This window comes from Epinephelus lanceolatus, chromosome 1, assembly GCF_041903045.1.
Source record: "Epinephelus lanceolatus isolate andai-2023 chromosome 1, ASM4190304v1, whole genome shotgun sequence".
NCBI lineage: Eukaryota > Metazoa > Chordata > Actinopteri > Perciformes > Serranidae > Epinephelus > Epinephelus lanceolatus.
Genome location: NC_135734.1, coordinates 34,962,382 through 34,988,901, shown reverse-complemented (window position 1 = coordinate 34,988,901; position 26,520 = coordinate 34,962,382). Strand labels below are relative to the sequence as shown.

At 41.8% G+C, this 26,520-nt stretch overlaps 1 protein-coding gene across 1 annotated transcript; it reads right to left on the bottom strand.

Moving 5' to 3' along the window:
• Positions 1-1,196: 1,196 nt before the first annotated feature.
• LOC117256458 (protein Wnt-2b-A) lies at positions 1,197-14,698 on the bottom strand. The gene is made up of 5 exons (XM_033625884.2): positions 14,095-14,698; positions 9,798-10,018; positions 8,685-8,962; positions 6,427-6,691; positions 1,197-2,163 (listed from the first exon to the last, which is right to left on the bottom strand). Exons 1-5 carry the CDS (start codon positions 14,271-14,273, stop codon positions 1,934-1,936), a joined length of 1,173 nt encoding a protein of 390 aa, XP_033481775.2. The 5' UTR covers positions 14,274-14,698; the 3' UTR covers positions 1,197-1,933.
• Positions 14,699-26,520: the final 11,822 nt, after the last annotated feature.

Genomic DNA, 26,520 nt, shown 5'->3' with positions numbered 1-26,520 from the left:
AATAACACTCAAGTCATTCAAGTCATCGTGTCTCAAGTCAAGTCAAGTCCTGAGTCTTTAACTTCCAAGTCCGAGTCAAGTCTCAAGTCTTTTATTTTTTGTCAAGTCAAGTCACAAGTCATTAAAACAGCGACTCGAGTCGACTCGAGTCCAAGTCACAATGACTCGAGTCCCCATCTCTGACTATTAGCAAAATTTTCTCTACATCTCTGAAACACTTTCCTGATATTGACACGTGTTTTCTTTTGTTTATTGTCAGACTCTCTTTTTGATAAGTTCATCTTCCTTTGTTGGGTCGCTTTGCAGTGTTGGCAGTTGTTGCCAATGCTAGAATAGCAACTTTGTCTGCAGTATTCTTCGTCATTGAATCAGGCTTTCACCGTCTGAAGGGACATGCACTTGCATCCTCATTTGTAGAAGAGCCAATAGGAACGCCCTCTCTCTGAAATGACCTGTGATTGAGCAAAGTCTCCCGTCATGGTCCAGATTTTCTAAAGCTTGAAACGGAGTCAAGAGGAGGTGCTGAGGTCTAGTGTTCTCTCAGTCCACTTGAATTACAATAGCTCAAGGTTTATTAGGGATTGTTGCCCAGTGACGACAAAATTTACCTACCTACCCGAGCTTTAAAAGCAAACTTTAACTACAGAACAGCATCAGTTTTACTAGAGGCATGAGAGGTGGTTGTAAAATAAGAAATAACTATGACCAAGACAAGCTGGAAGTAGATAAATCTCGGTGAGCAACAAAGGCTGCAGGCAGAAGAACTGACCGAGTGTTCAGATCAGAAACAGCTGCGTTGGTGCAGGCATGTTGTTACTGATGATAGCAGTTTTAAATAACAAATCCATGAGTCTGAAGGTTTATCAGACACAAAATCACTGCATAGCAGTTTGTAGCATTATGACATTTACGTTTAACAACTTTGGAAAAGTAATCTCATTGAAAATTATTTTATCATCCTTTGTATCTGTAATTTACATTGAATGTGCACCTGCATGTCTAGATCGGCCTACACAGTGCCTTGTGTTGCAGCTGTAACACTACATTTTTTGATATGGTAGCCTCACTGAATTAGGGTATGTGTTTTATGCAGTGTTGTTGTCTGTCTGAACATAGCCTAAGGACATTTGCTTGCTCTCAGTGTAGCACTGAAACAAAACGAGGAAACGAAGACAAAGAACCAGAGGTAGACATGATAAAAGTTCTCCATAAGGCAACATAGCCAGAATGTGTTAGACCAATTGCAGACAGTCAAACAAGCGAGATATTGTATGAAAAATGTGAAACATTTCTCCTGTTTAGTGTGTCTTTTTCTCCCAAGAACCTGCCGAACTTACAGCAGGTACAGTATGTGGTCACATCAATTGACAGTCCATACTTGTCCTCCGTTTTGCGGTTCCTTTTGCTTCACAGTGTGATTGTCTGATCTTATAGTAGGAACTTTGTTAGTTTGTTAGAGTTGCAATCATTACCAGCAACTGTCTTTTGTATCTTAAATGATTTGTTGTGGTTCCACACAATGACGTTATCATTTTAAATGATGCAATATCAGTGTCTTTACATTATCTCAAAAGATCTCTCCATCTTTCTTTCTTCATCGCTTTCTGTTCAGGCTAAATGTTACTATAATACAGAGGTTACCTCAGATCTCTGCTTTAAACAAGGGTGCATTTACAACAGAATAATATAATATTCAGCCATTTTGTATCAAAGGTTCAAAGTTTGTCTTAAAAAACTGAACAAAGCAGCACACCCTCAGTAACTGGGCCTAATTTCCAGTTTAGCATCAGGTCTGTGAAGTCTCTGCTTCAGGAAGTGTCAAAGGATCAAAAGCCAGAGGTATTATCCATATTATATATCCCATAACAAAATGCAGTCATTAGCGAGCAGGTTATTGAGTCAGTGGTGACGTGTGATTGGTCAGGTGTCCTCGTTAGGTTATGTCCAACCAATCGGGTCGCTTGTGGGGCTTGCAGGTGTGAACGTCCACCACTTCCTCGCAGTCTTTACACTCCACAGCGCAGCACCACTTGAACTTGCACTCGCACTTGGTGACACGTTTGACACGCATGGTGTCGTAGCCCCGCCCACAGCACATGACCTCGCAGCCGTCTGTGCCTCTGGAGGACTTGTTGCACACTCTGCCTGCTGTGCCCAAGGAACCTGTAAAGAAATGTATGTATTTGCATTAGAAAGAAAATCCTGATTTTCTTCTGGCGTGATGTTTGTTTGTGAGAGAATTCTCAACACGGCAATTTTCTGCACTTTACCAGCACACAATAAATAATAGAACAATTTTAAGTTTGAAAGAAAGGTAGGCTCCTCCTGAAAGTAAATGTTCATAATTGATATTGTTTAATTTTTAATTTTTAGAAAAAAATCTTTGTGTTAGGGCGGTTTTGTTATTTAATGAATAAAAAAATGTATATTTGTTGTTACTAAAATTCAAATTCTGTAGGATAGCATATAGTTACTTTAATAAATAGTACAGTGGCGATTTCTCAGAAAATCTACTCATTTTGGGTTTGGTAAATAGAATAAACATCTTACTGACAGACTTGAAATCTAAAGTTTTGCTTTTTTTTTAAAGCATTATTGGAAAGACAGAGAACAGTCAAAAACTTGAAACTGTATTTAACCAATGCCATCGTAGGTTAAAGCCCTTAAAATGTTACAGGCTGGATCATACAATGACATACATGTACAGTACATCAAATTCCTGTACCCACACGTAGCCAAAAGTCTCAGTTTTCAGACTTGTCGTGCAGGGAAACAAAATGTTTCCTATGTCACCTCAAAGTTTTATCCAAGCACTTTCCTTCTTCAAAGCTGCATTGATAGATTTTTTTGGCCACTTGGGGGCAGGAGAGCAGGTTGTAAACATAATATTGACATATTATAAACTTGACTGAGCAAAGGAATTAGCAAACATTTGCTTATTTAAACATCCAACAGAGTTGGAGCAACATTAGCATTCATTTGAAGTCTTTCTTCCCATCAGTCAGGGTCTAATATTATCATTGGTCCCCACCAACACTTGAGGGAAATATCTGGGACCGGTTGCACAAAACACCTTTAGTTTTCTCCTAAAATATGACTTTTGAGGGACTTGCACAGTTGCACAGAATCCCTTAAAAGGTTTCTTTTGTTAAGGAAAAACTCATTTAGTGCATTGAAAAAGATTTCACAGCGGTAAAAGTTTCCATGGAGATGGTTGGTTTGCTTGGACTCATGCTTGTAATGCCTGTTAGCATCTCACAAAATTGGCTTATGGTTAGATAGTGAAAAAATGGCAGAAGAAGAGAAGACAAGAAAACATTATTGGTCAGAGGAGGACAAGATTATACTTCTGGAGGAATGTCATTATACAAAGCACAAACTACAAAGTAAATTTAATCCCCAAATACCAGTAAACAGAATACTATCGTAGGAAGTAGCAACAAAAATTAATTTAGTCTAATCTATAGTGTAAAATCAAAAGCATATCCATGGGGTTCTTGTGGTCGCAGAACACCCGTCTCGGGATGTGTTAGTTTTTTTCACTCATCACCATAAACTCGGCCATGTTGCAGTTAAGATAGAGTCAGAGGTACCTTAAGGTTTTCTTTTTTATCTTGCTTTGACTGCTAAGGTCTTTTGTGCAACGGTCAAGGGATTCCTTAAGTATAAGACTGAGACAAGGAGAAAACCATAAATACTTAAGTGAACATTTAAAGGAAACATTAAGGACATTTTTATGGAAAATCTTAACTTGAGGTGTTTTGTGCAACTGGCCCCTGGCTCTTTAGCTGGTATGTTGTAGTGTAATGGTTGCTGGCTAGTTGCTATCTTTGTCTGTCTGCTGGTAGGTACAGTAGTGGTATTGTTGGATATCTGATTGACCCCTTTAACATTACACACATTCGATCCAATGATAAGAGAAGTCTTAATAAGTGCAGCTTTAAAGGAAAATGGAACTCACTTCTACCTTTTCTATTGCACAAACAGTAACTCTAGTCACGCTAGTCTGTCGTCTTTAATAGTTGGTTACTCCGAGGCGCCTATTAGCTCAACTTAATCCCATTTTGGAAAATGTCCAGTGATGTCATTCTGTAGAACTGCTCATGTTGGCAGTTGACCCCCTCTGAGCACCAGTGAACATTTTGAAAGTGAAATATCACTTTTCCCACACTCTCTGGCAGGGTATTGGTTTACGGACATGCTAACAGAGTAGTCTCAGACAAACATGGAGGTGTCCATGTACTCAGGTGTAAAACCTAAGCCTAAGATCAGATGCCACGTCTAATAACAGAGCATCCCTGAAGTAAAGAAAAAAGGATAAGGGGAGATATTCCCCTCAGGCTCGGGAGAGTGGAGTTTAACACTGACCAAAGGAAGGATTTGAAAAATAAGCCTGCATGTATCCTTAGGCTGTGAATTCCTATACAATGGAGATTAGTGGCGAGGAGGGTCATAAGCTCCTTTTAAGATCACCTTTTAACAAGGAAAGACTGCCTTTGCTTTGAGTGTACACACCTTCATTACCCCACAGTTGTCGAGCTGCAGCCAAGCCAACAGAGAATCTGGTACCATCATGTCCCCTGCTCATACGCACTACGCTGTCTTACCTATTAACAGTGAGCTAGTGAACTCCTTCAAGCTCTATTTAAGATGCTGAATTGGAGCAGAGAGACAGAGCTTAACAAGGTAAAGCAAACACAAGGAATTGAGGGAGATGTTAAAGGTCAAATCATTGAACGTTAAGCTGTGAAGGAATGCAAGGCTTCAGTGGACGAGTCTCTGATACTCTTAGATTTTCACAGTGACACAGGACCGACCACCTGTTTGACTTGTGTCATAACAACATTCTCAGTTGTCTTTTTAAAATGGGAAATTTGGTGTTGCACTGTTTTATTTTAAGTCATTTAATTAGAATGTAGATTGACAATGTCTCGCTGATATAAAATCTGAATTAAAAATACATGTGTTATGTCATGTTATCTCCCAGTTAAGTTTTTTTGGCCTGGATCCCAATCCAAGACCTTTTCAATATTTGGTATCTGCTAATAAAAAGTCCAATCTGGTAATGATGTTATTTTAGCTAATACCCACCCGTTAATTAAAAGATGCTCACATCATCCTGGATATGATCCTTGGGATTGACTCGGGACCACTCTATCACACACAATGCAAATAGTTTTAAACGAAAGCTGTTCGTAGCAAGGTCTGTACCAGGGACATCCTGTTTGTTAGTAACACAGATGAGGCATTCTTGGAGCGGAGGAACTTTTCCATAGTTTTTAAAACCCTCCTTTTTGTTGTGTCCGCACTGCAAGAACTGGGAACAATCGTAGCTCTTAGAAATGCCATTCAGAGTGAATTTAATAACTCCTATATCACAGTAGGAACTCTCCTTGCACAAGAGAAACCATGAGCGATCTAAGTGTATGGTGATTGGTTCAGACATAAGTGTACGTTGCTTGGTTGAGCACAGCCATTGCAGCACCAGCAACCGCCATTTTTAAAAACCTGTTAGCTGCTGTTAACAGTTAGTTAGACAACACAAACAGATGGAAAAAAACACAGGTAAATGGACTGAGAGTGAAGTCCAGACTTACCAAGCATATATGCAATGGGGGAAAACAAAAGTGAAGTTGCTATGCTAACCACTAGCTAGCTTACGTCACTTAAGCGTTCGTATTGGCGGTGTGAATGTAAACAGCAAAAAAAAGACCTTGAAGGTGTGTAGTTCTCAGGGGAGCTCCCCGGTTGGCAGTTCCTCTCAGGGGGTCCCCAGAATGGTTTGGTCCAAAAACGCCTATTGTTGCTGAGTGTATCAGATACCCTAGATCCCATTCTATTAGATTTGCTTTTAAGGGCCAGAAACCAAATGCTCATTACCAATTATATATTGAGGTGGTGGCAGTATTCTGGTGGGAGACTCAAGGAACAAGACATTGCAGAACACAAAAAGGAATTGAGAAACAGTGACGTCATTACATAGTTTGTCCACCAGCACTGACAAGTTTATATTTCTACTGTAAAGTGTCTGTTCAGTGTATATATAATGGTTTTCCTAATCCAAAAATATTTGTCTTTGTTCCGTGTTCATGCAACAAAATGAATTTGGGCAGATACATACCAGAAGGGGTGCACAGGAGAATGTTTGTGTGATTGGGGTGCACTGACCCTTTGAAAATAAGCATGATTCAACAGTGAAAAAGAGCACTATCGTCATGCAAATTTAAAGCCACCATTGTCTTTATTTCACTCTATGAGTGTCAAAAGTATCAGTACAAATTTTCACTCTTTGCAAGGAGCTCCTCATTTCCCCATGAAAAGACATTAAGTTTAAGTTTATTCACTTTATTAATCCCCCTGAGGGGAAATTCAACGTTTTCACTCTTGCTTGTCAATTCTTAATTCTTCATTAATTCATTGACTCACCTGCTGCACGGTCCGTGAGACAGTAATCTGGCGAGTTCTCGACATACACTAACTCATTCTTGGTGCTTCCCTTGAAGTCCTTGTCAGCCACCATAAAGCCCGTCCCGTCCTGGTTCATGGTCACCTCGATGGCTGTGTTGTACTTCTTGCGAAGGTAGTCTCCAGTTCGCCTGAAGTCCGACATGGCGAGCCAGCAGGTCCTCAGAGAACAGGAGCCACTGACCCCGTGACACTTGCACTCCAGCTTCATAAAGCGCTTCACTGCCTAGAGCAGAGGTCAAAGGTGACAGGGTGTTAAGCCTATGATGTTGCCCATGGCATGATGAAGATGTGATCACAATGACTGGAGTTAACTTGAAGTTATTTTCCTCCAAAGACTTTTGGACACAACCTAGCCTGTCTGTGTTATACCTAAAAGTAAATATACCAATTCATAATGTATTATGCTAGGATAGTAGATCTCACTTTGTTGCCTGTTGCAGAAAGTGTTGTCGTCACACAAACCCAGAAGAATATTTTACTCTTCTTCTCTTAAACAGAACAACACATGGGATCATTGGCCGGCTACATGGATAAAATATTCTGCCATCGTGACATTCATATTAATATAAGCTGTGAGACTGTAAATTTTCTGAATATTCAATTGAGATTGTACTCACATGATTAATTGATATAGTCAGTCAACATTCAATTAGCATATATTTAGATAATTGGTTAATTTTATAAGTTATTATTTGAGCAAAAATCCCAGACATTTAATGGTTCTCCAGCTTCTCAAATGTAAAAATGATTATAAACTGAATGTTTTTAAATTTCAGACTGTTAGTGTGGCAGTATGATAATATGGAACAACCCATTTGACTGGTAGTGGAACTAAAACAAAGCCGAAACATAATCCAGTTCAAACATGTGTCTGTATATGGGTGTATATAGGTGCACATAGTAAATAGCATTTTATGTATCTATTTATTTATACATGTTTATACTATAATTCATACGATATAGCATTTATATCTCAGTTATGAATAGATTTCTATATTTTTGATATCTTAAAAACCTAATATTAATTATTCTTTATTATATTGTTAAGAAAAATATAATACAGAGTCCAGGGGGTAGGACTATATAAGTTTTGTACTTCCTCCTACTCCCTTTCGAACATGTTAAGACTTGTCGAATACAATATACAGTATACTTTTATTTGTTTCTTAGCACTTCCTTGTGCGGTCCTATGTTGGTGTTTTTTATTCTGTCTTCATGTTTGAAATAAAGATTTTGAAAATTGAAAATTGAAAATTGAATAGCCGATGCCAATATTAATATATCCACTTTTTCCCCCTACCTAATTTTAGTGATCATTAAGTCTCTTTTGCAGTGGAATTAACATCATATTATGCATGCATACTCTTATCGTGATGACACACCAGTAAATAAAGACATTAAATACAATGCCTTTTCAGAGTATGTAATATTCACTCATTGTGCAAAATCAGAATAAGTGTGTTGGCCAATATCGGCTGATATGGATGACGTGCCAATACTATCATCCATTCCTACTGTTAGGTTGAGAGTGCCATTATCAAGCCAAGAAATGAACCTTTCAGCTCGATAAGGCTTTCACCGAGGAAACTGGGGTTTGAGTCCCATGTGAAACCATACACCCAACCACGATCTTTTCTAGACCTTAACTTGTAGTTTTGGTGCCTAAAACTAAGGAAAGTGAAAGTGAAACCTAAGGAACTGGTAATGGCCACTGAATGTGCTGATAACAGCCTTCTCAACCCACTAGTTGGTGTAGCAGGCCTCTACTGTGCCATATCTATGAGGCTTAAAACCACAGATGATGTCCATTTAATGGACAGATGACATCCCAATGAGGTGCACTTAGTCAGACAGAGCAAGACATTTAAATATATTGCGAGAAATGGTATTTTTCATTGTTTTCTGGGGTTGAATACATAAAATAATGTGTAGATTAATTGTTTACATAAATGATTGTTAGTTACAGCCCTACTTGAGATATAGATAAATAACCTGTCGGGAATGGTATTTTTGCCTAGCCCAGTAAAATAAAAAACAAACAAACAAATAAATGCTGTTTTATCACATTGATACAAAACTCATGGACAATGTCTTGCTTCTTCCAGGGCCTTTAACCACCTATCATGGGTACAAAGAGCTGTAACTCCTTGTATACATCCTGTATATACTGCAGTTAGATACTGTAACTCCATCTGCCGAATAAAGCTGCTGCTCACCATCCGACCACACCGGTTGTTGTGCAGGTTCATCAGAGCACGAGCGTCTTTAACCATCCTCTCTCGAGCATCCACAAAGGCCTTGGCAAATTTTATGCCGTAGTTGATGTTGTCACTGCATCCTCCCCAGTCGAAACTGCCCCTGTCGTCACTCGCTCGCCCTCGCTTTTGGCCGTCACAGTTGCAGATCTTTAGCTCCCCCTGACTGCAGGCCCTGGTAATGGCATACACCACTCCTGCTGAAGAGATGGCGTAGACGAACGCTGCCTCACGGCTGCCTGAGTGCAAAGAAAAGGGAGACATTTCAGTTAAATTCTTTAAAGAATGATGTATTATTTTTCAGTGGAAAAATATTTTTCATTTAAAGGTCTTGTAAATGTTGTCGTAAACCACGCCACAGCTGGTTTTGTTGCTGTCTTTGATAAGCTGTTCTTTTAATGCCCGAGTTCACTGTGTTACTGCTCAGTAAAGCAGCCTTTCTCCATTATATTCCAGACAGCAGGAGCACAGAAATCAGTCCATTTATGGTGGATGGTCCAGACAGAGGTAGCAGCATGTCAGCTATAACATCACAGTCCAGCCGACTCTCCTTTCACCTTTTAATTTGCACAGATGGCAGCTTTCTCAGTCACTGGGCTGTGTTTTCATTTCAGACAAGAGGAGATTTTGGGGGTTATTTGGTCTGGCTTTCCCACCCACCTCCTGTTCTCATTCCTGCTCATGCAATGAAGCAGAACACAGGCGATATGTCAGGGAGTAAAGCTTTGTCTGGCTGCCAGAAACATCTACCCAAATATTTACATCTCCTATTACTGTTTATACATCACCAGTGTGGATCTCTCGATCTGCTACTTGTTTTCGGAGAACATCCACTTTCCCAATCTTCCCTCATTCCAGAGAAGGTAAAACAACCCCACAACACTTTCTCTTTCTGTTTGTATTCCAGGGCAGAGTTGATTTAATGAGACACCTATTAATTCTCTGCTTATCTGGTAACAGCGGAGACATTTACGAGGATGATTAACTCAAGTGTCACTGACATAAACAACCACTGTCACGCACATACAAAGAGCCACACAGATGGAAATCTCAGTCACACGTGTGCAGACTCACTTCGCAGCATCACCCGGCCAAACACAGTGTGGTCCCGGTCCAGCGTGCTGCAGTTCCAGCGGTGGTGTCTGAACTGGTGCTGGCACTCTTTGATCCACTCTTTGGCTCCCTCGCCGATGGACTGCATCAGGTCCGGGTGCCGCTGGCACAGCTGCCGCTGCTTGTTCACCAGGCCGGGAATGTTGTCACAGATCACCCGAGCACCCAGCGCTCCGATGTACCTGCAGACACAGTATTGATCATTAAGTTAAAGGGGCACTCCACCAATTTTACACAGTTAATCATCATGTGGGATCACATCTCAGTCTGTGTCGAGGTGTGCAGCATTTTGTCTTCTGTAGCTCAGGGGGAGCAGTGTAAAGTCTGAGAAAGTAACCCATGATGATGTCATGATGATGTCATACAGGTTATCTCAGCTCATGTGGCACTCACCCAGTGTCGGCAGAATGTTCACGCATTATTGCAAGATGGTTACCCCCGCTGCTAACTTATAATTCACACCAATAAATGGCCTAAATTAGCTACTGTTGCTGTGTTATGTATTTGTCGTGGTTCATTACCAAGTAAATTCAGATTCAAACACACTGTGTGCCTCATTGTGAACAAAATTAATTGTGTCAGTAAAAATATGATGATGATGGCTTTGAAGCCATTTTGCTGCTGGTTTGTTGACCCTTAGTTCTTTTCACCATGTGGGAAATTCCCAGCATCTCCACTTCGCAGTTACAAGTGGGAGGATGACGTGATTGTTTTTTTCTGCTTGTAATTACAGTCTAAACGATACGACGGGAATGAAGCAGTTGAGAGTATGAATTTATAACAAGGTCTGTGTCACAAACTTCTGCGGTGGAGTTTGAAAGAGGTGGTGTTTGGGTATTGATGGATCCAGCATTTTTAAAGTCTGATGAATACTATGAACAAAAGATTGGGATATCTCTGTCTCTGCTGCTTTGATTTGGCTGTAATTTTTCAGTCTTTCACATGTCCTTACAATGTTGTGGAAGTGCAATATGAATCACTGGGTCACCCTTTACAGGAACAGTTAAGGGAAATATGCTGATTCTAAGGCTCACCAATTATATATTTTGTTTGTTTAAAGGAACACTGTGGAAGATTTTGTGAGATTTAGTGGCGTTGGGTGGTGAGGACTGCAGATTGCAACCAGCTGAAACTTTGAAATCCTTCAGTTTTCCTTGTTCAGGGTTTTTTTTTTAATGGTAGCCTAGTTATCTGCAGAGGTCTCTTTCTCTCCAAAACAAACACTCCTGGTGATTTAAACCAGTAAAAACACAGAATGAAGCAGTTTCACATTACAAATCTGTGTTTCTCCTATCACAGACAGCCTGCTTTAAACTGGTAAAAACACTAAATAATGCAGCTTCATGTTCCAATGCTAGTCATCATAGAAGGGCTGCGAACTATTGTGCCCAGCGCGAAAATGTGAATGGCCTTATATACGTAGAGCCAGTTTTTGGTTTGACTGTTGTGGGCTACTGTAGAAACATGACGGTGCAACATGGCGATCTCCGTAGAGCAGAACCCGCCCCCTATGTAGATATAACGTCTCATTCTAAGGTAACAAAAAACACAACAATTCTTATTTTCAGGTGATTATGCACGAAACAAAACATATATCTCTATATCTCTATATCCTACACTGGACCTTTAATCCATGCGCAACCTCAAACAGATTTGTCCATATATGGTGGATGCAATTTGTTTTGCATTTAAGATTTTTGTACAGATTAGATTAACAAGATACAACGTGTTAGTGTGCTTTGGAGATGTTAGGTTTATGTATATTTTAAGAAGCTAAAAAATTATATTCAGCCACAAAATAAGCCGAAAAAGCTGGATATCAGAATGGAAGTACAGAGAGCTGTTGCATAGAGATGATACACCATCTCATCCAGTTGCATTGGTGTGAACCGGCAGGTTTTTGCAACGTTGCAGAACGGTGCGTTGGAAGTAGTTTCAACTCGTCTTGTTGCGAATCTTTGGTCTGAACTGGGCTTTAGCTGGCTGCTGTTTGTAGCTTCATATTTGCTGTACGGACAAGTAGGACTGGGTATTATTTAAAAAATTCTGATACCAATAGAGTACTTTGTTTATTACCATTTTTTCTACTTCATTTTATTGTCTTCATGTGAATGGAAGCATTTAGGCGTGCAAAATACCACCATACTTTTGCATGTTTTGGTGGCATCCCGGCACGCTGAACTGCCAACTCCGTCAATACACCGTGCTCCACTTCACCACAACACAGACTGGATTGGTTGTAGCTGCTGCGATCGAGGGCCTACTGCATGTCGCATTAATTCGTAGAACGCTTGTGGTGATTGGCTGCGAGAAAAACCATAGAAGATGTCTGGTTTTTCTAGATCTTGATACAAAAAAGATCAAATGCAGGTGTCGTTTGGCTGGAGAAGTCTCAATAGTACTTGGTACTGGGTTATTTCGGTCGATACCTTAAAGGTATTGAGTACTGATATCCAACCCTAGACAAGAGAATGGTATGAGTCTTCTCAGCTGACAGTAAGAAAGCCAAAATGTGGATCATTTCCTGCAAGTCTACATCATTGATTTGATTCCAACAAGTGCGCCTATTTTTCATACCGTCCATACCCCTTGTCTACTTGAGTCTCAGATATTCAGGATGTTGAAGCGATTATTAAATTCCTCACATTCAGTGAAAAGCACCTCTCTCCCTGTGACAGGCCTTTGCTTCCTGCTCTATTCACACATAATCCCTCACTTTGTAGCAACTCTTAAAAGGGTGGATCACATGCTGGTGGCATTGTGACACTGGGGGGGCCTCTTATCAACAGGACAGTCATCTACAGTGCAAGTGACCACTCAGGCCTTACCCTCCCAGCCTTGCAGATCGACCATATGCAGACGCAGTCCCCCCCCCCCCCCTTTTCTCCTCCCACCCTCCCTCTCTAAGCCTGCACGCTTCACTCTCCATCCGGATATCATTATAGTCCCTAATCGCAGCCACATTTGTGTCGCCTGGCCACCGAGACAGAAACGGACGTAGCAGGCAGTTTCCACTCCCGTTATGGGTGTCCCAGTCCCGTTCTAGCTGCGACTATCTGCCTGAGCAGTAAAGCAGAGCAGAAGCACTACTTGTGTTTATTGTGTGTCATACACACCGGCTGTGCCAAAAGACCCCTGACTGTCTCCAAGAGGACACACACATAGAAAGAGAGAGAGGGGTAGGGGGTCCCTGTGCAAGCAAGACACACAGTGCTCATCTGAATTATCGCAACGGTTAAAAATAGGCCCTAACAACACAAACCAGGATTGAATAAGTATTAATCATGGGGACACAAAGCTTCCAAAGGTCTCCTGCTCTGTGTCTCTCTGTTTCTCTGGAATGTCTCAGCGTTTTAATCACAGTGTTAATTCATAACATATTTGCATAAGACAGCAAAGGAATTGCTCAACGGAAAATAGGATAACATATGCTTTTGGCTCTCTTGGGAAATTACAATTCATAACACTATTTACACAGGGTACATGTTTAAATCTAAATCCATGTGTAAAACAGAGGCTAATTGTGATGTGGTGCAGTGCAATCAACGATGAAGAGCGAAACTGCTTCAGTGTGGCTGGTTAAATATAAAGTGCACATCAAATACAATTTCTCAAAGTGTGACCTGACACATAGGAACAACTATTTCATGTGGGTGGGATAAGAGAGGGGGGTGCTTACACCCTTCCATGTTTTTTTTTCTCTCCTCTGAGCATTTAAAACCTCAAGAGAAATCATCAAGGGGCATTTATTCATGCACCAGCGCCTGCACCTGCCACTCGCTCTGGGCAAGATGGATGGATAGGGGAGATTCCCCCCAACACCATTAATCTTCATAAACACATGACACACATAGCTGCGCTGAACATCTCATTTTGCATTGATGTTTTTAGAGAAAATAGCACAAAAATTCCCACGCAGAGGTGAAATAAATGTGCTCCATGGTCATCTTTTATTTGACTAGACACGTTATGAGTTTATTTTTTTGTGGGGTTGTTGGCAAAAAAGCAGCAGAATGCCTCTGGCAAGATGAAAGTTTTAGATCATGTTGGTCAGATAAGCAGAAGACATTTACTTTGTTTGCCTTTATCATGAGAGAATTTTCCAGCTTTACACCTGACAGAGGAAAAAATGAGTAAATGGTAAATTCAGGTATTTTTTAGTCATGTTTGCATCAAAACTTCTTTTTGCACTGTTTTTGTCATTATTGTAAATTTAAACATTCAAATATCAGCAATGCACTTTACAGATGTGACTCACCACCACGATGAATCCACTCTGGGTGTAAAAATAAGCAGGAGCAGAATAAAAAAGAAGTATATTTTAGAGATGGGTTTGGAGTGATGCTGGACTTTTGTCCCATGTCTGATCCCCATAGCCCTGCTGCTGTCTGATAAGCTCCGAGATTTCATCAGACAAAACATGTTTCTCCTTCTCATGTGTTGGCAAAAGCTGCAGAGGCAGGTGTGACAGTCCTGGACGGGTGTCTGCCGTCCATCATCGGAGAACTAGAAGAACTTCACAAGGAGGAGAAGTGCGCTTAAACTCCACCGGTTAGCATTTAATGATGCCATGCAGAGTATCCATGTGCATCCATGATCTTCAGTGGCGTGAGCAGAATAAGTCCTTCGTTGTCTTGTGTTAGTAATAAATTCACCTTCTCTTCTCCGCTGTTGCGCACCGACTTTAATATCACTGAAGTTGCGGGTTGTAACGCACAAAATCCGACACTGAGAATAAAGTCGATTAAATCACATACAAGTCGAGTGGAAGAAGTGGTTTTTCCGAGGATGGGACAGCCACTGTGCGCACCTTTCCTCCTGCAGCCAGGAATGAAGATGCGCACCGAAACGCGCAGCGCTCCGCTCCGGTGCGTCAGCTGTCTGTGACCCCCCTCCCTCCCTCTCTCCCTCCTTCCCTCCACCCCCACCCCTTTGTCTGAAAGTGGTATGTAGACCAACAGACAGCAGAGAAGGAGATGTGTATATTTAGTCTGATAGAAAGTAATCCCTGCCTGTGATGTCTGCTGGGTAAAAATCAACACTTGTTGCTACTTCAGAACAAACAATACCACACAGTGATATTATGTGCCTGCACTCACCCTTCATGTCATTGTGTATATAATAAAGTTGTGTAATATTTCCCTTGGGGCTTTTTCCCTGTGTTATGCTTCAGCACTTTCAGTTTAATTCCCCAAAAATATCCTTGAGTTCAGAACCATTAAGGACTGTTATAACAGACTTAAAGTCCCCCTCCAGACACGTTTTAAAGTCTGTAAAAACACTCGGCTATGATTGATATTTCATTTAACACGGTTTTCCTGCATGAAAAGTCCAGAAAGAAAGTAAAATAAAACCTCTAAAAAAGGGTCTGTAAGCACATCTGCTCTGGAATGTATTCTAAAACCTGGAAATTTGTTAACATTTTACCACTCACGGTTCCCTCGTCTCCAAATCAAGGGTTTTTTTAATTTGACGCCTGAAATGAGGTCTCTGGTTAACACAAGCTTAAGAGACTTTCACGTTTTGTTCTACAACATAAAATACGTCAAAAAATACCTGACTCATTAATTTTGAAGCTTCTGTGTGTCTTAAAAAAGGTGGTTGCTAACAAGACGTGGCTAAATAAGACTACAGAACGTCATCACGTCGAGCTGTTATTGGGGTGATGTTAGGAGATGCGATCATGGTGTAGCTCTAATGTTAGCTTTTTACTTCAAGTGATTGCATTTAGGCTTCAGAAATCATGAAAGTGGTGTTCATGTGTGAAGATTATTGAAAAACAAAACATGTAAATACCATAAATGTTTGCCGCAGAGCTTATTTTCAGCAATGATCCAAAATCCAATGGGAAAATCCCATAGGCTTTTTTAAAGAGGGAACCAGGGCAATGCCTACTTCAAAAAATGTCATCCCATGGAGCACTCTATAGAGAAATTCTGGATCTGCAGTAGATGCAGTAGATTTCGCTTTCCAGCGTCTTCAGCGCGGGCACAGCACTAGCCTACAAGGGCTAAACTGGTGACCAGTTGACGGATGAAAGAGCAGTGTGCATCAAAATGACCGGGGTTAGCATTAGAGGAAACATCAGAGAGTTTCAGCCAAACGTGTTCCAGACTCAGTCAGACCTAGACTCAGATGAGGAGTCTGTTGTGCACCAAAATTGGCTATTAGCAGACGTATCAGAATGCTATGTGGAGTTAACATCTTGTGGCTCAGAAGTACGGCAGGTCTTCCACTCATTGGAAGATTAGTGGATGGTGGTTCGATACTCAGGTCCTTCAGTCCGCATGTTCAAGTATCCTTTGTGTGTGTGTGAATGTGACATGTAGTGTAAAAGTACGTTGAGTGTTCAGAAGACTAGAAAGGTGCTATACAAGTGCATTCCATTTGCCATTTATTTGTTTGTGTTGTTTATTAGCTTGTAGGCTAACTGACTGTGGTTGACAAAGCATTAATGGTTGTGAAATATATCTGCTATAAAGGGTTTTTGGTAATGTGGAAATCCAGATGCCCCGCCCCTAGCAAAGTCAAATTTACACTGCACAGGAATCTGGCCCTGACAAGCAGAGCCCGCTGAATCGGCTTTGGGTGGGCGTAACATGGTGAGGACAGCGCTGCGCCATAGGAGTCGAAAAGTAAACAGCCAAGATGGCAGCTGCCGAAGGACCATGTCCATTCAATTTAGCTTTGGAAGAAACGCTAAGCCAACTACACTTATCTTTTTCCTTGAGAGAGGAACATAAGTCTGCCCTAGAAGCCTTCATTTCCAGGAAGGACGTTTTTGCCGTTTGTCAACGGGATACGACAAAAGCATAGTATATCATTTCGCCCCACTGTTCGGCAAACAAATGGGACTTACTGATTGAATACGTCACCTTGTTTTTTGCTCTGATTGGCTATCTTGCTATCCAATTGCGTGCGGCAGCATTTGAAATGCCTCAGTTAGTGCCGCCCCTTGGGTAGGAAGGGTGTATCAGTGAGGGCCAGACTCAAAATCTTTCTAGATTTGAGTCTGGATTTCCAGGCTAGGTTTTTGGTGGATAGTGGACAGAAGCTCCAGGGTCCGGTTCACAACCAAAAACTGCACACTATGATATTTCCCATCATAACCTTTACTGTGCCAATGCTAACTCTTCTCTCTGTATTGACAAGTCCACTTTGTGCTTGAGGTTCCAGGGTTTTCTGTTTTTCCTGTATTAGCCAGCACTTGGCTTTCATATTGGTGACGTACCTAAGCTAGCTCGCCTAGCGTACGTTTGAATCTTAGATTTTACGGAAGTGCACAGATATCGCCCCCTTTATAGGAATATGAAAACATCTCTCTGGTATCAAACTTTGCACAGATACAAGTCTGTATAGTCAAACTCAGACATTTTAGGGGACATAAACATAAGGAAAACTCATTTTTGAGTTGAGGGGGACTTCATTGTGTGGAAGGAACCAAATGCCTCCCATGGCAACCACGCTAAATAGATCATTTATTCACAGAGATTATTAATAGTATTGATACGAATGAAAACACAAGACAAAACATTGGTGTTTCCAATGAAGAAAAAATAGGTACGTCATTCCCAGTGTCTGTTTGTGTCATCAGTTTCGAGGAGAAAGTTTTGCTTGGTAACCTTCAGCTATGAGCGGTCAGGCTTTCATGCTTTGACACATCATTAAACAGGGACTTGGTGTCTCCATAGAGATAGCTAATCCTTCCCAGGGGGCATTTTAGACATTGTTTCATATGCCTGCTGCTCCAGTGTGATCAGTCTCAATTTAATGCTCCTGCAGAATTAAACACATAAAACATCTTTGCTGTTGCATGGAAGCCTCGTAACCAGTGATGTCTGAGATTTTAACTGGTTCAGGAAACCCATTTTAAGGCTCTTTCACAACTGTAAATATGCGCAGATTTCAGTCCAAAATCTACACTTGTTTCCTGAAAAGCTGCCCGGAGGTTTCATCAGTTAAAATAAATTAGCCTCAGAGGGTTTTACAATCTGAACAACATACGACACCACCTATCCTTAGAAAATCCTTTGGAGAAAAAAAACTGCCAAAACAAAAACAACCTTTAACGGGGAAAACAAAACAGAGAGATTCATCCATCAGGACGGACAGCAATAGATTTTGCATGCACACAAGACAGAAATAATAAGAGTGATGTTACACAATGAATTTACAGGATGACAATATTGGGTAAAGTAGACTGCTAACAAGTGAAACATGTATCTGGGAAGACATTAAGCAACTTTACGGTACCACCGTTGGTCTCTACCACCAAGACAGAGGACAAATACACACAAGAAGCAAAACTCAAGGATACCATTCACACAGAGGGTGAAGAGACAAGACGAGGTGGAGTGTCTTGAAAAGGGAAAATCCAGATCCAGGATGTCTGGACTGAGGCACCAACATCCCAGACACTGAAAGAATCTAAGTCAAAGCTGAGACTCACAATGGACTGGAAGATACAGTAGAAGCAAATATTTTACACAAAGCATATCTGTGATACTGAATACATATCAGGGTTCAACGTTAATGTGTTCACTTGCCTGGTTGGGGTAATGGATCAGAAATTTACCGTAAAACTCGGTGTATAAGTCGCACTTTTTTCCCCTTTTTTTCATCTAAAAAGTTGGGTGCGGGTTATAGACCGGTGCGACCTATAGACCAAGGTAAATGCTGACATAAGTAATTTGACCCACAAGATGGCGCTACGTTAGGCTGACCAAGCGTCCTCTTTTGCCCGGACATGTCCACTTTTCACGTCCTGTCCGGGGAGTCTGGGGCGTCCGGGGGTCTTTTATAAACTGATGATAATGTCCGGTTTTCCGTGTGTTTGTGTGTGTGTGTGTGTGTTTGTTAGAGTGCGGCACGGGCCGCATCTTTCTGTCCGAACCCGAACCGAGCCCGACATTATTTAATGACCAAAGCACTGAGTTTGTGTCACACAGTGGTTACAGGCTATTTAACAGGCCGGGCGTGCGCCGTGGGTGCTCAGCTGCGGAGAGGGAGACCTCCGTATTTGAGACGGGAGCGGGAGGCGGGAGGTCCGACGCTTCTAGCGAGAGGAGAGGGAGAAATAAAACAAAATAAGATAAAATAGGAAAAACCTGTCTCCCTCTTTTATTTACTTTTCAGCGTTTAAACAAGGCGGAGGCGGGCGGCTGGAGGTCCGAGACTTCCAGCGAGGGGAGCAGTAGAAACAAACAGCCAATGTGTGTCTGTGTGTGTTATGTTCAGGTGTTGTCACGTAAATAACAGTGCCCAAGCAATAAACAGGACAGACAATAGGATTTTATTTATTTTTACACTACATTTTCACTGAAAGCTGACCGAATCCGACCCGGATACAGCTACATTTTTGACCAAACCCGGCCGACACGTCGGGTACCGTCGGGCTCAGATCGCCACACTCTAGTGTGTGTATGTGTCCCCTATTGGGGCCTATCTGAATTTCTGTCTTTGAGAGATATTATTTTGTAATGTAACTGAATTTTCTATCCATACATATAAATTTTTAAATATATTAAAATTCTAAGGCACCTTTGAGTAAACTGCGAGTATCATTTAAGTAGGCTATGTCCTCTTTTTTGGAAATCAAAATATGGTCACCCTACGCTATGTAGTAATTTAAACTCATTCATTTTTGGGATTTGAATAAGCATGTATAGTTACAGCCCACACTGTAATAAGTTACTGTAATGCTGTCTTCTTAAAAAAGAAAAAAGAAGTTTAACGTTAATTTAAACTCATTTTTATGGCTCAGATGTTGTTATACCGTAATTTTATTTCCTGAAGAGGTTGTTTGGAAAATTGCAATCTGAAAAGTAACCAAAGCTGCTTAAGAGGTTATTGTGTTTTGAATGTGTTTCAAATTAAAAATAAAGGGAAACAGTGTAGGAATAACTTGTAACGTTTTTATTAACAAATAGTAATATAAAACCTTGTTTTCCCTGTTTGAGACCTTAAAAAATAGACTGTGACTTATATGCCAGTGCGATTTATATTCAGAGTTTTACGGTACTCGCCTGAAGCCTATTGTTTCTCGCCCCTTTACAAGTTGTTTTATTTATTAGCGGTTATCAAATAACAACAAAGATTAAAATGAGGGTAATGTCATGAAAAATTGACCTGTTTTATTCACCTTGCTCTCAAACTTACGGCAAACTGCGAATACATTGTTGGAGTGTCACCCACGTCCTCTAACAACCTGGTCTCACTCTGAAGTCGTCGAAATCCGGCCCTTGGGTAACGACTTGCGGCATCAGACACTGATGAAGAAAGCCGCCCCTTAACGTCGACATGATACGCGGACAGTCGCCGTTTTAGTTTAAAAGCACACGGCGGTGTCAGAAGGAATGTGGTGGGACAAATGAAAGTTAAGGCGCTTGCACATGACCAGCATTAAAAATCTCTTGATGCCTGCTGTGCCATTGTTTTCCTATGGAAGCTGGCGTTAACGCTGACGTTGGGCTACTTTTCGACTTTGGCATTGCATTGTGGGCTTCACCGGTGTTTTGACACAACGCGAAAAGCTCAATTTTGTTGAACTTCGACCCCCTTTGACGCTGACCTGTCTGTGTAGAGCCAATGATTTTACAGTAGAACGCAGGTGGGGGGCGGGGACGGAGACGGGGCGCGGAAAAATTTAAAGATCCAACTGCAAGATGGAGGAGATACTCATATTAACCGTGTCCAGCAACCCCATAGTTTATGATTTTAAAAGACAATGCTTCCCCTGCCGGCAGCGCTTTCCAGCAGCCGTCAGCGCGTGCACTACGGCGTCGGCAAATCGGCAATCATGTGCAAGCGCCTTTAAGGTGGCAAAAATCCCAGTGGGGTGGGATGGAGGGGTGGTGGATCCCAAGAGAGTGGTGTTAGATTATAAAGCCAAACTCTGTGCTTTATTGTTGGAAAAAAAATTGTAATGTTGTATTGATGTGGTGTGCTTATTTTGAAAGAGACTGTGTGTAAACAAAAAAAAAATTCCTGTGAAAACAGAAGTGTATTTTGAAAGAAGACAATGCATGTAACAGGCAGAACTTGACACAGCGTCCCAGAATGTCAACAACCAACACACCCAGGGTACCTTGCACGCTGTATCTGGATGTGGAAAGTCCTTAAACAAACGGCAATATGTGATGAGGTTGGAGTTAGAATGTGTTGCCTCTAATGCCAATCAATTTTCCAGGAAAATTTGAATGCTCGCTTGTGCTTCAGCTCATAAACTTTGCCTTTACCTGCTGCCATTTTCTCTAGAGTGCTTGATTGTCACCGCACATGAGCAAATCTCAAAGGAGATGACAAGAAAGCAAGATGGCTCGATGCTTAGCTACTTCCATCATTAGCTCCAGAAAAAAACGTGGTGTTTTAGTGGCTAGATTCACTAGCCCGAGATGGCATTTTGCTTGCCCAGGGCAATCCTTGTTGAGCCCTGCATATGTAATTGAAAATTTCTCAAGTTGCTGTTGAGGACGGGAAAGGGTGGAGAAAGTACTTTGGCCATGTAATTATTTTGTGTCCAAAACCAACGCCACACACAGCAGATTTAGCCTCTTACATTCGCACGGTGGTTGACATTTGACACGGCAGTGTGCTTTAACGCCTTGTTTCTCCAACTTTGGTGCAAGGCCCGATATAGTCCTTTTCTGAAAATGATTAATAAGCTCTAAAAAGTTGCCTTCATGCCATACGGCTCAGGGTGGGAGAGTAAATATCTTCGTCCCAGCTCCAAGCACTTGAAGCTCCCCTGTAATGCCAGCGGAGTGCATGTTTGTAGTTCAGCTCATATCAACAGTCCCGATCCAGAAACAGGTTCGTCTCATCGAGCCAATGTGGAAACATATGACCCGCCTCAAGGACACTTCTGGCTCGTATCCCTGCAACTTCAGTGAGTCACTCGGTGGCGGCCCCGTGTGTGTGTCCAGCAGGTAGAGAGAGAGAGACGCTGGCAAGCCGCTATGTGCAGTCGGTATGTGTGTGAGAGAGTGTGAGGTCATTTTAATCAGTGCAAATCCTGGGGTGTTAGTTAGAGACCTATGTAAAGGTCAGTAACAATGTGGCTGGCTAAAAATACCTCGGCGTGGACAGCGAATAATGTAATAGTGTGCTTGTGAATGCAAACTGTCATCTCGAGGATTTTCCAAATTGCACTTTTTCTTATCAGGAAATTGTGATTTTTCTTGTGTTTCTTTCCCCAAACAACAAATAAATACATATGATATGTGTACTTTGTGTAGATGAAGGTTTGCAGGCTTGAAGCTTGTATCTTTCCTGTCACCGGTCAACATTCTCCTCTCATCTCTAAATCACGCACATAGACAAACACACACATAGCCCAGCTGTTTGTCCTTCAGTTATGTCATTTCTGGATTTGGAGCGACACTGGGATCCTCATTACATGTGACCCTGTCTTTCTTTACCGCGGGACAAGCTACGGATTTTACAGTGACAACTCTATAACAAATTGCTTTACAGGGAGCAGGTGATGGTGGCGATAACACTCGTCATCCGGCCCTCCCTCTCCTTCTGACTTGCTTTGAGCCAGCTCCAGCTGTGGTCTTCAAGAGGCTCAGTGAGGGGGCCCGCGCTCCTATTCTAGGCCCATCTCATGGCTTGGGCTAATTTTGGACGGAGAAGAGGGGACGAGACAGAGAAAAGAAAAAGAGAGCAAGAGGATAAGAAAAAGATTGGACCAACTGCGTGCCACAGCAGAGACGAGCGCTCAGATGACTGTGGTTATGGCATTGTTGTGTGAACACTGCAGCAACAGCAGTCGTCAGTGGTAGAGACGAGAGAATGAATGGCTCTGACGGACGGTGGCTTTTGTGCAACAGGTCTGAAACGAGAAGGTCGTAAATTTGTGGTTTAACTCATGACAGCGAACGCGCTCCCTCCTTGACCTCCGTTTTGTCATCTCATTCACACAACATGACACTGCAGCCGTGACACCATGTGTCTTATTGTATGTCTGCTTTTGTGCACCAGTCATAAAGTACAGCACTTACCAGATCCGCCCAGGAGGGACAGACATGTGGCGGCCGGCTGCAGCAATCCTTTTCAAGTTCAAGTTCAAGTTCATTTATTTATATATATGGTGCTTTATCACAAGCGTGTCCCGCACGACCTTACGGAGGAACGGTCCAACAAATCTACATCAGATCAAACTGCAACAACATGAAGTTTTCAAAGTCCACTCCAGGAAAAAAACAGGATTCGCCAACTTTCTGAGGTTGGGCACTTAAAAAGAAATGGAATCCACTGCTCAGTGATTTATTCCTTGGAAAAAAAAAAGTTAATTATTACCCCTCTTGTCATGTGGAATCCTAACAGAAGTAGAGCCAAGATGCATTTTAGGTCATGACCCATAGCTTGAGTAAAAGTTTTCAAAAAGGCATCATTTTTTATCCAAGTCATGCAGCCCTAAGCCTGAAGTCCGACTCTGAATATTAAGTCAGTGTTTGAATATTAATGTGAAATTTTACGGTCGATGCAGATGTGTCCAAGAGGCATAAGTTGTACTCAGAGAAAGCCAAAAAAGAAACCGAAAACCAGATTATGTGCTGCACAAGCTGTCACTCACTATCAGAGCTTCTCACAACAATCACACAAGGTTCTAAAACACAGACTATTATGTCTTCTGCTCAACGCCGCGGACTGTCTCTGAGCAGAGGACGACAGCAGAGAAGAGCGGCCATGCTTGCAGTGACAGCAGCGGGGACGTGGCCCCTCACAGCTCATCAACCTGAGCCTGTGTTTATGGAGGCTGAGAAAGATGGGGCTTTGCTGGAGGAGCAGGCGTGCCTGTGCTGGATTTGGGATGCGGCCCTGCTGTCCTACACTGGAATGTTAATTAGGTGAGCTGAGCAGAGAAGAGGTGACCCCGTCCCGTTAACCAGCCAACCCTTCCCCAACAACCCATAGGGGGATTTAAAGTGACGGAAAGCCCAGTCAGCATGTGCTCTGTATATATCTGCTGGTTATGATGTCAGGCCACTGAGAGCGTCTGCGTGTGTGTGTGTGTGTGTGTGTGTGTGTGTGTGTGTGTGTGTGTGTGAGGCAGACGGAGACACTATATATACTGTGACCTTACAGAACACAGAAGATAATTGTCAAGTAAAAGCGTCTTTCTGTATTTCCAAACTCATCGCCACCACCCAGTGTCTCTCATAAGTTGCATCACTTAAACAACATACCACCAGAGCATTGTTTACAGCTGAAGCAACACAGGGCGCAAAATAACAAACAGCTCAGTCCACTTAAGGGTTTCATAACCTATCTTCGCAACCCAATGGGAGCAAAAGTTGAAATTCTTCTTCTCAGCATTCAAATCAAGTCAAAGACCTCATACACACGAGCGTTACTGAACCTTTGCCTCCAGAGGATGTAGAATAAAGCCACCAATACAACTAACTCAATACATTTTGAGCAATACTGAAATGTATTTTAGCAATTTTAATAACTGTTGTTACCATTTAAAAATATTTTTAAAAATTATTATATGCGACCTGTTTATTGTATGAGACACAGTTGTAGATATAAAATATCTGAGGAGAAATAATTCAGGTATATTTGTATTTCTCAGCCTGCTGGAAGCTACTTATCAAATACTGACCTCTAGAGGACATTAGTTGGCAGTACAATAAAAACTATATATCTGTACTGCAGGATTTTAGTTTATTTATTTGCACATGTGTATAGAAAAGACAGAGGTTAGAAGTCAAAATGACTTATGGAGATGCCTCCTCTGTTCAGAATCAGAATCAGAAATATTTTATTGATCCCGAGGGGACATTGTGATTCGTTACAGTCACTCTGATGTAAAGAATAGAGAATTATACTAAGAAGGAATAAGAGTATGAAATAGAAGTTTGTAAATATAAAGCAATAAAATGAAATTATGCCTTATGCTACAGTGTTTAACACTAGTCCTTAGGATATTAAAATATTAGAAATAAAATATATATCGTTGCTGTGCTGAGGCTGTGAGTGTGAAGTTTAACTACAATATGTACACAGTAAATAGAATAAAAGTAAACCTAAGAAATATGTACAGTTATGTGCATGATAAAGTCGTGTTAATTATTGCACCCTATAGATAATTATGAATTATAAATGCAGAGGGTGAATGAAATCCAGATGCCTGTGACTCAAAGCGGCTGACACTCTGAGGGAGGAGTTGTACAGATTTCTGGCCACAGGCAGGAATGACTTCCTGTGGTGCTCTGTGGTGCATCCTGGGGGAAGGAGTCTGTCACTGAATGTGCTCCTGTGTTTGAGCAGCACATGGTGGAGTGGGCGGGAGGCATTGTCCAAGATGACACGTATGTTAGACAGCATCCTCCTCTCTGACACTGTCACCAGAGAGTCTTAACGATAGTCACACGTACAGTACAGGCCAAAAGTTTGGACACACCTTCTCATTCAATGCGTTTTCTTTATTTTCATGACTATTTACATTGTAGATTCTCACTGAAGGCATCAAAACTATGAATGAACACATGTGGAGTTATGTACTTAACAAAAAAAGGTGAAATAACTGAAAACATGTTTTATATTCTAGTTTCTTCAAAATAGCCACCCTTTGCTCTGATTACTGCTTTGCACACTCTTGGCATTCTCTCCATGAGCTTCAAGAGGTAGTCACCTGAAATGGTTTTCCAACAGTCTTGAAGGAGTTCCCAGAGGTGTTTAGCACTTGTTGGCCCCTTTGCCTTCACTCTGCAGTCCAGCTCACCCCAAACCATCTCGATTGGGTTCAGGTCCGGTGACTGTGGAGGCCAGGTCATCTGCCGCAGCACTCCATCACTCTCCTTCTTGGTCAAATAGCCCTTACACAGCCTGGAGTGTGTTTGGGGTCATTGTCCTGTTGAAAAACAAATGATCGTCCAGCAAACCGGATGGGATGGCATGTCGCTGCAGGATGCTGTGGTAGCCATGCTGGTTCAGTGTGCCTTCAATTTTGAATAAATCCCCAACAGTGTCACCAGCAAAACACCCCCACACCATCACACCTCCTCCTCCATGCTTCACAGTGGGAACCAGGCATGTGGAATCCATCCGTTCACCTTTTCTGCGTCTCACAAAGACACGGCGGTTGGAACCAAAGATCTCAAATTTGGACTCATCAGACCAAAGCACAGATTTCCACTGGTCTAATGTCCATTCCTTGTGTTTCTTGGCCCAAACAAATCTCTTCTGCTTGTTGCCTCTCCTTAGCAGTGGTTTCCTAGCAGCTATTTGACCATGAAGGCCTGATTGGCGCAGTCTCCTCTTAACAGTTGTTCTAGAGATGGGTCTGCTGCTAGAACTCTGTGTGGCATTCATCTGGTCTCTGATCTGAGCTGCTGTTAACTTGCCATTTCTGAGGCTGGTGACTCGGATGAACTTATCCTCAGAAGCAGAGGTGACTCTTGGTCTTCCTTTCCTGGGTCGGTCCTCATGTGTGCCAGTTTCGTTGTAGCGCTTGATGGTTTTTGCGACTCCACTTGGGGACACATTTAAAGTTTTTGCAATTTTCCGGACTGACTGACCTTCATTTCTTAAAGTAATGATGGCCACTCGTTTTTCTTTAGTTAGCTGATTGGTTCTTGCCATAATATGAATTTTAACAGTTGTCCAATAGGGCTGTCGGCTGTGTATTAACCTGACTTCTGCACAACACAACTGATGGTCCCAACCCCATTGA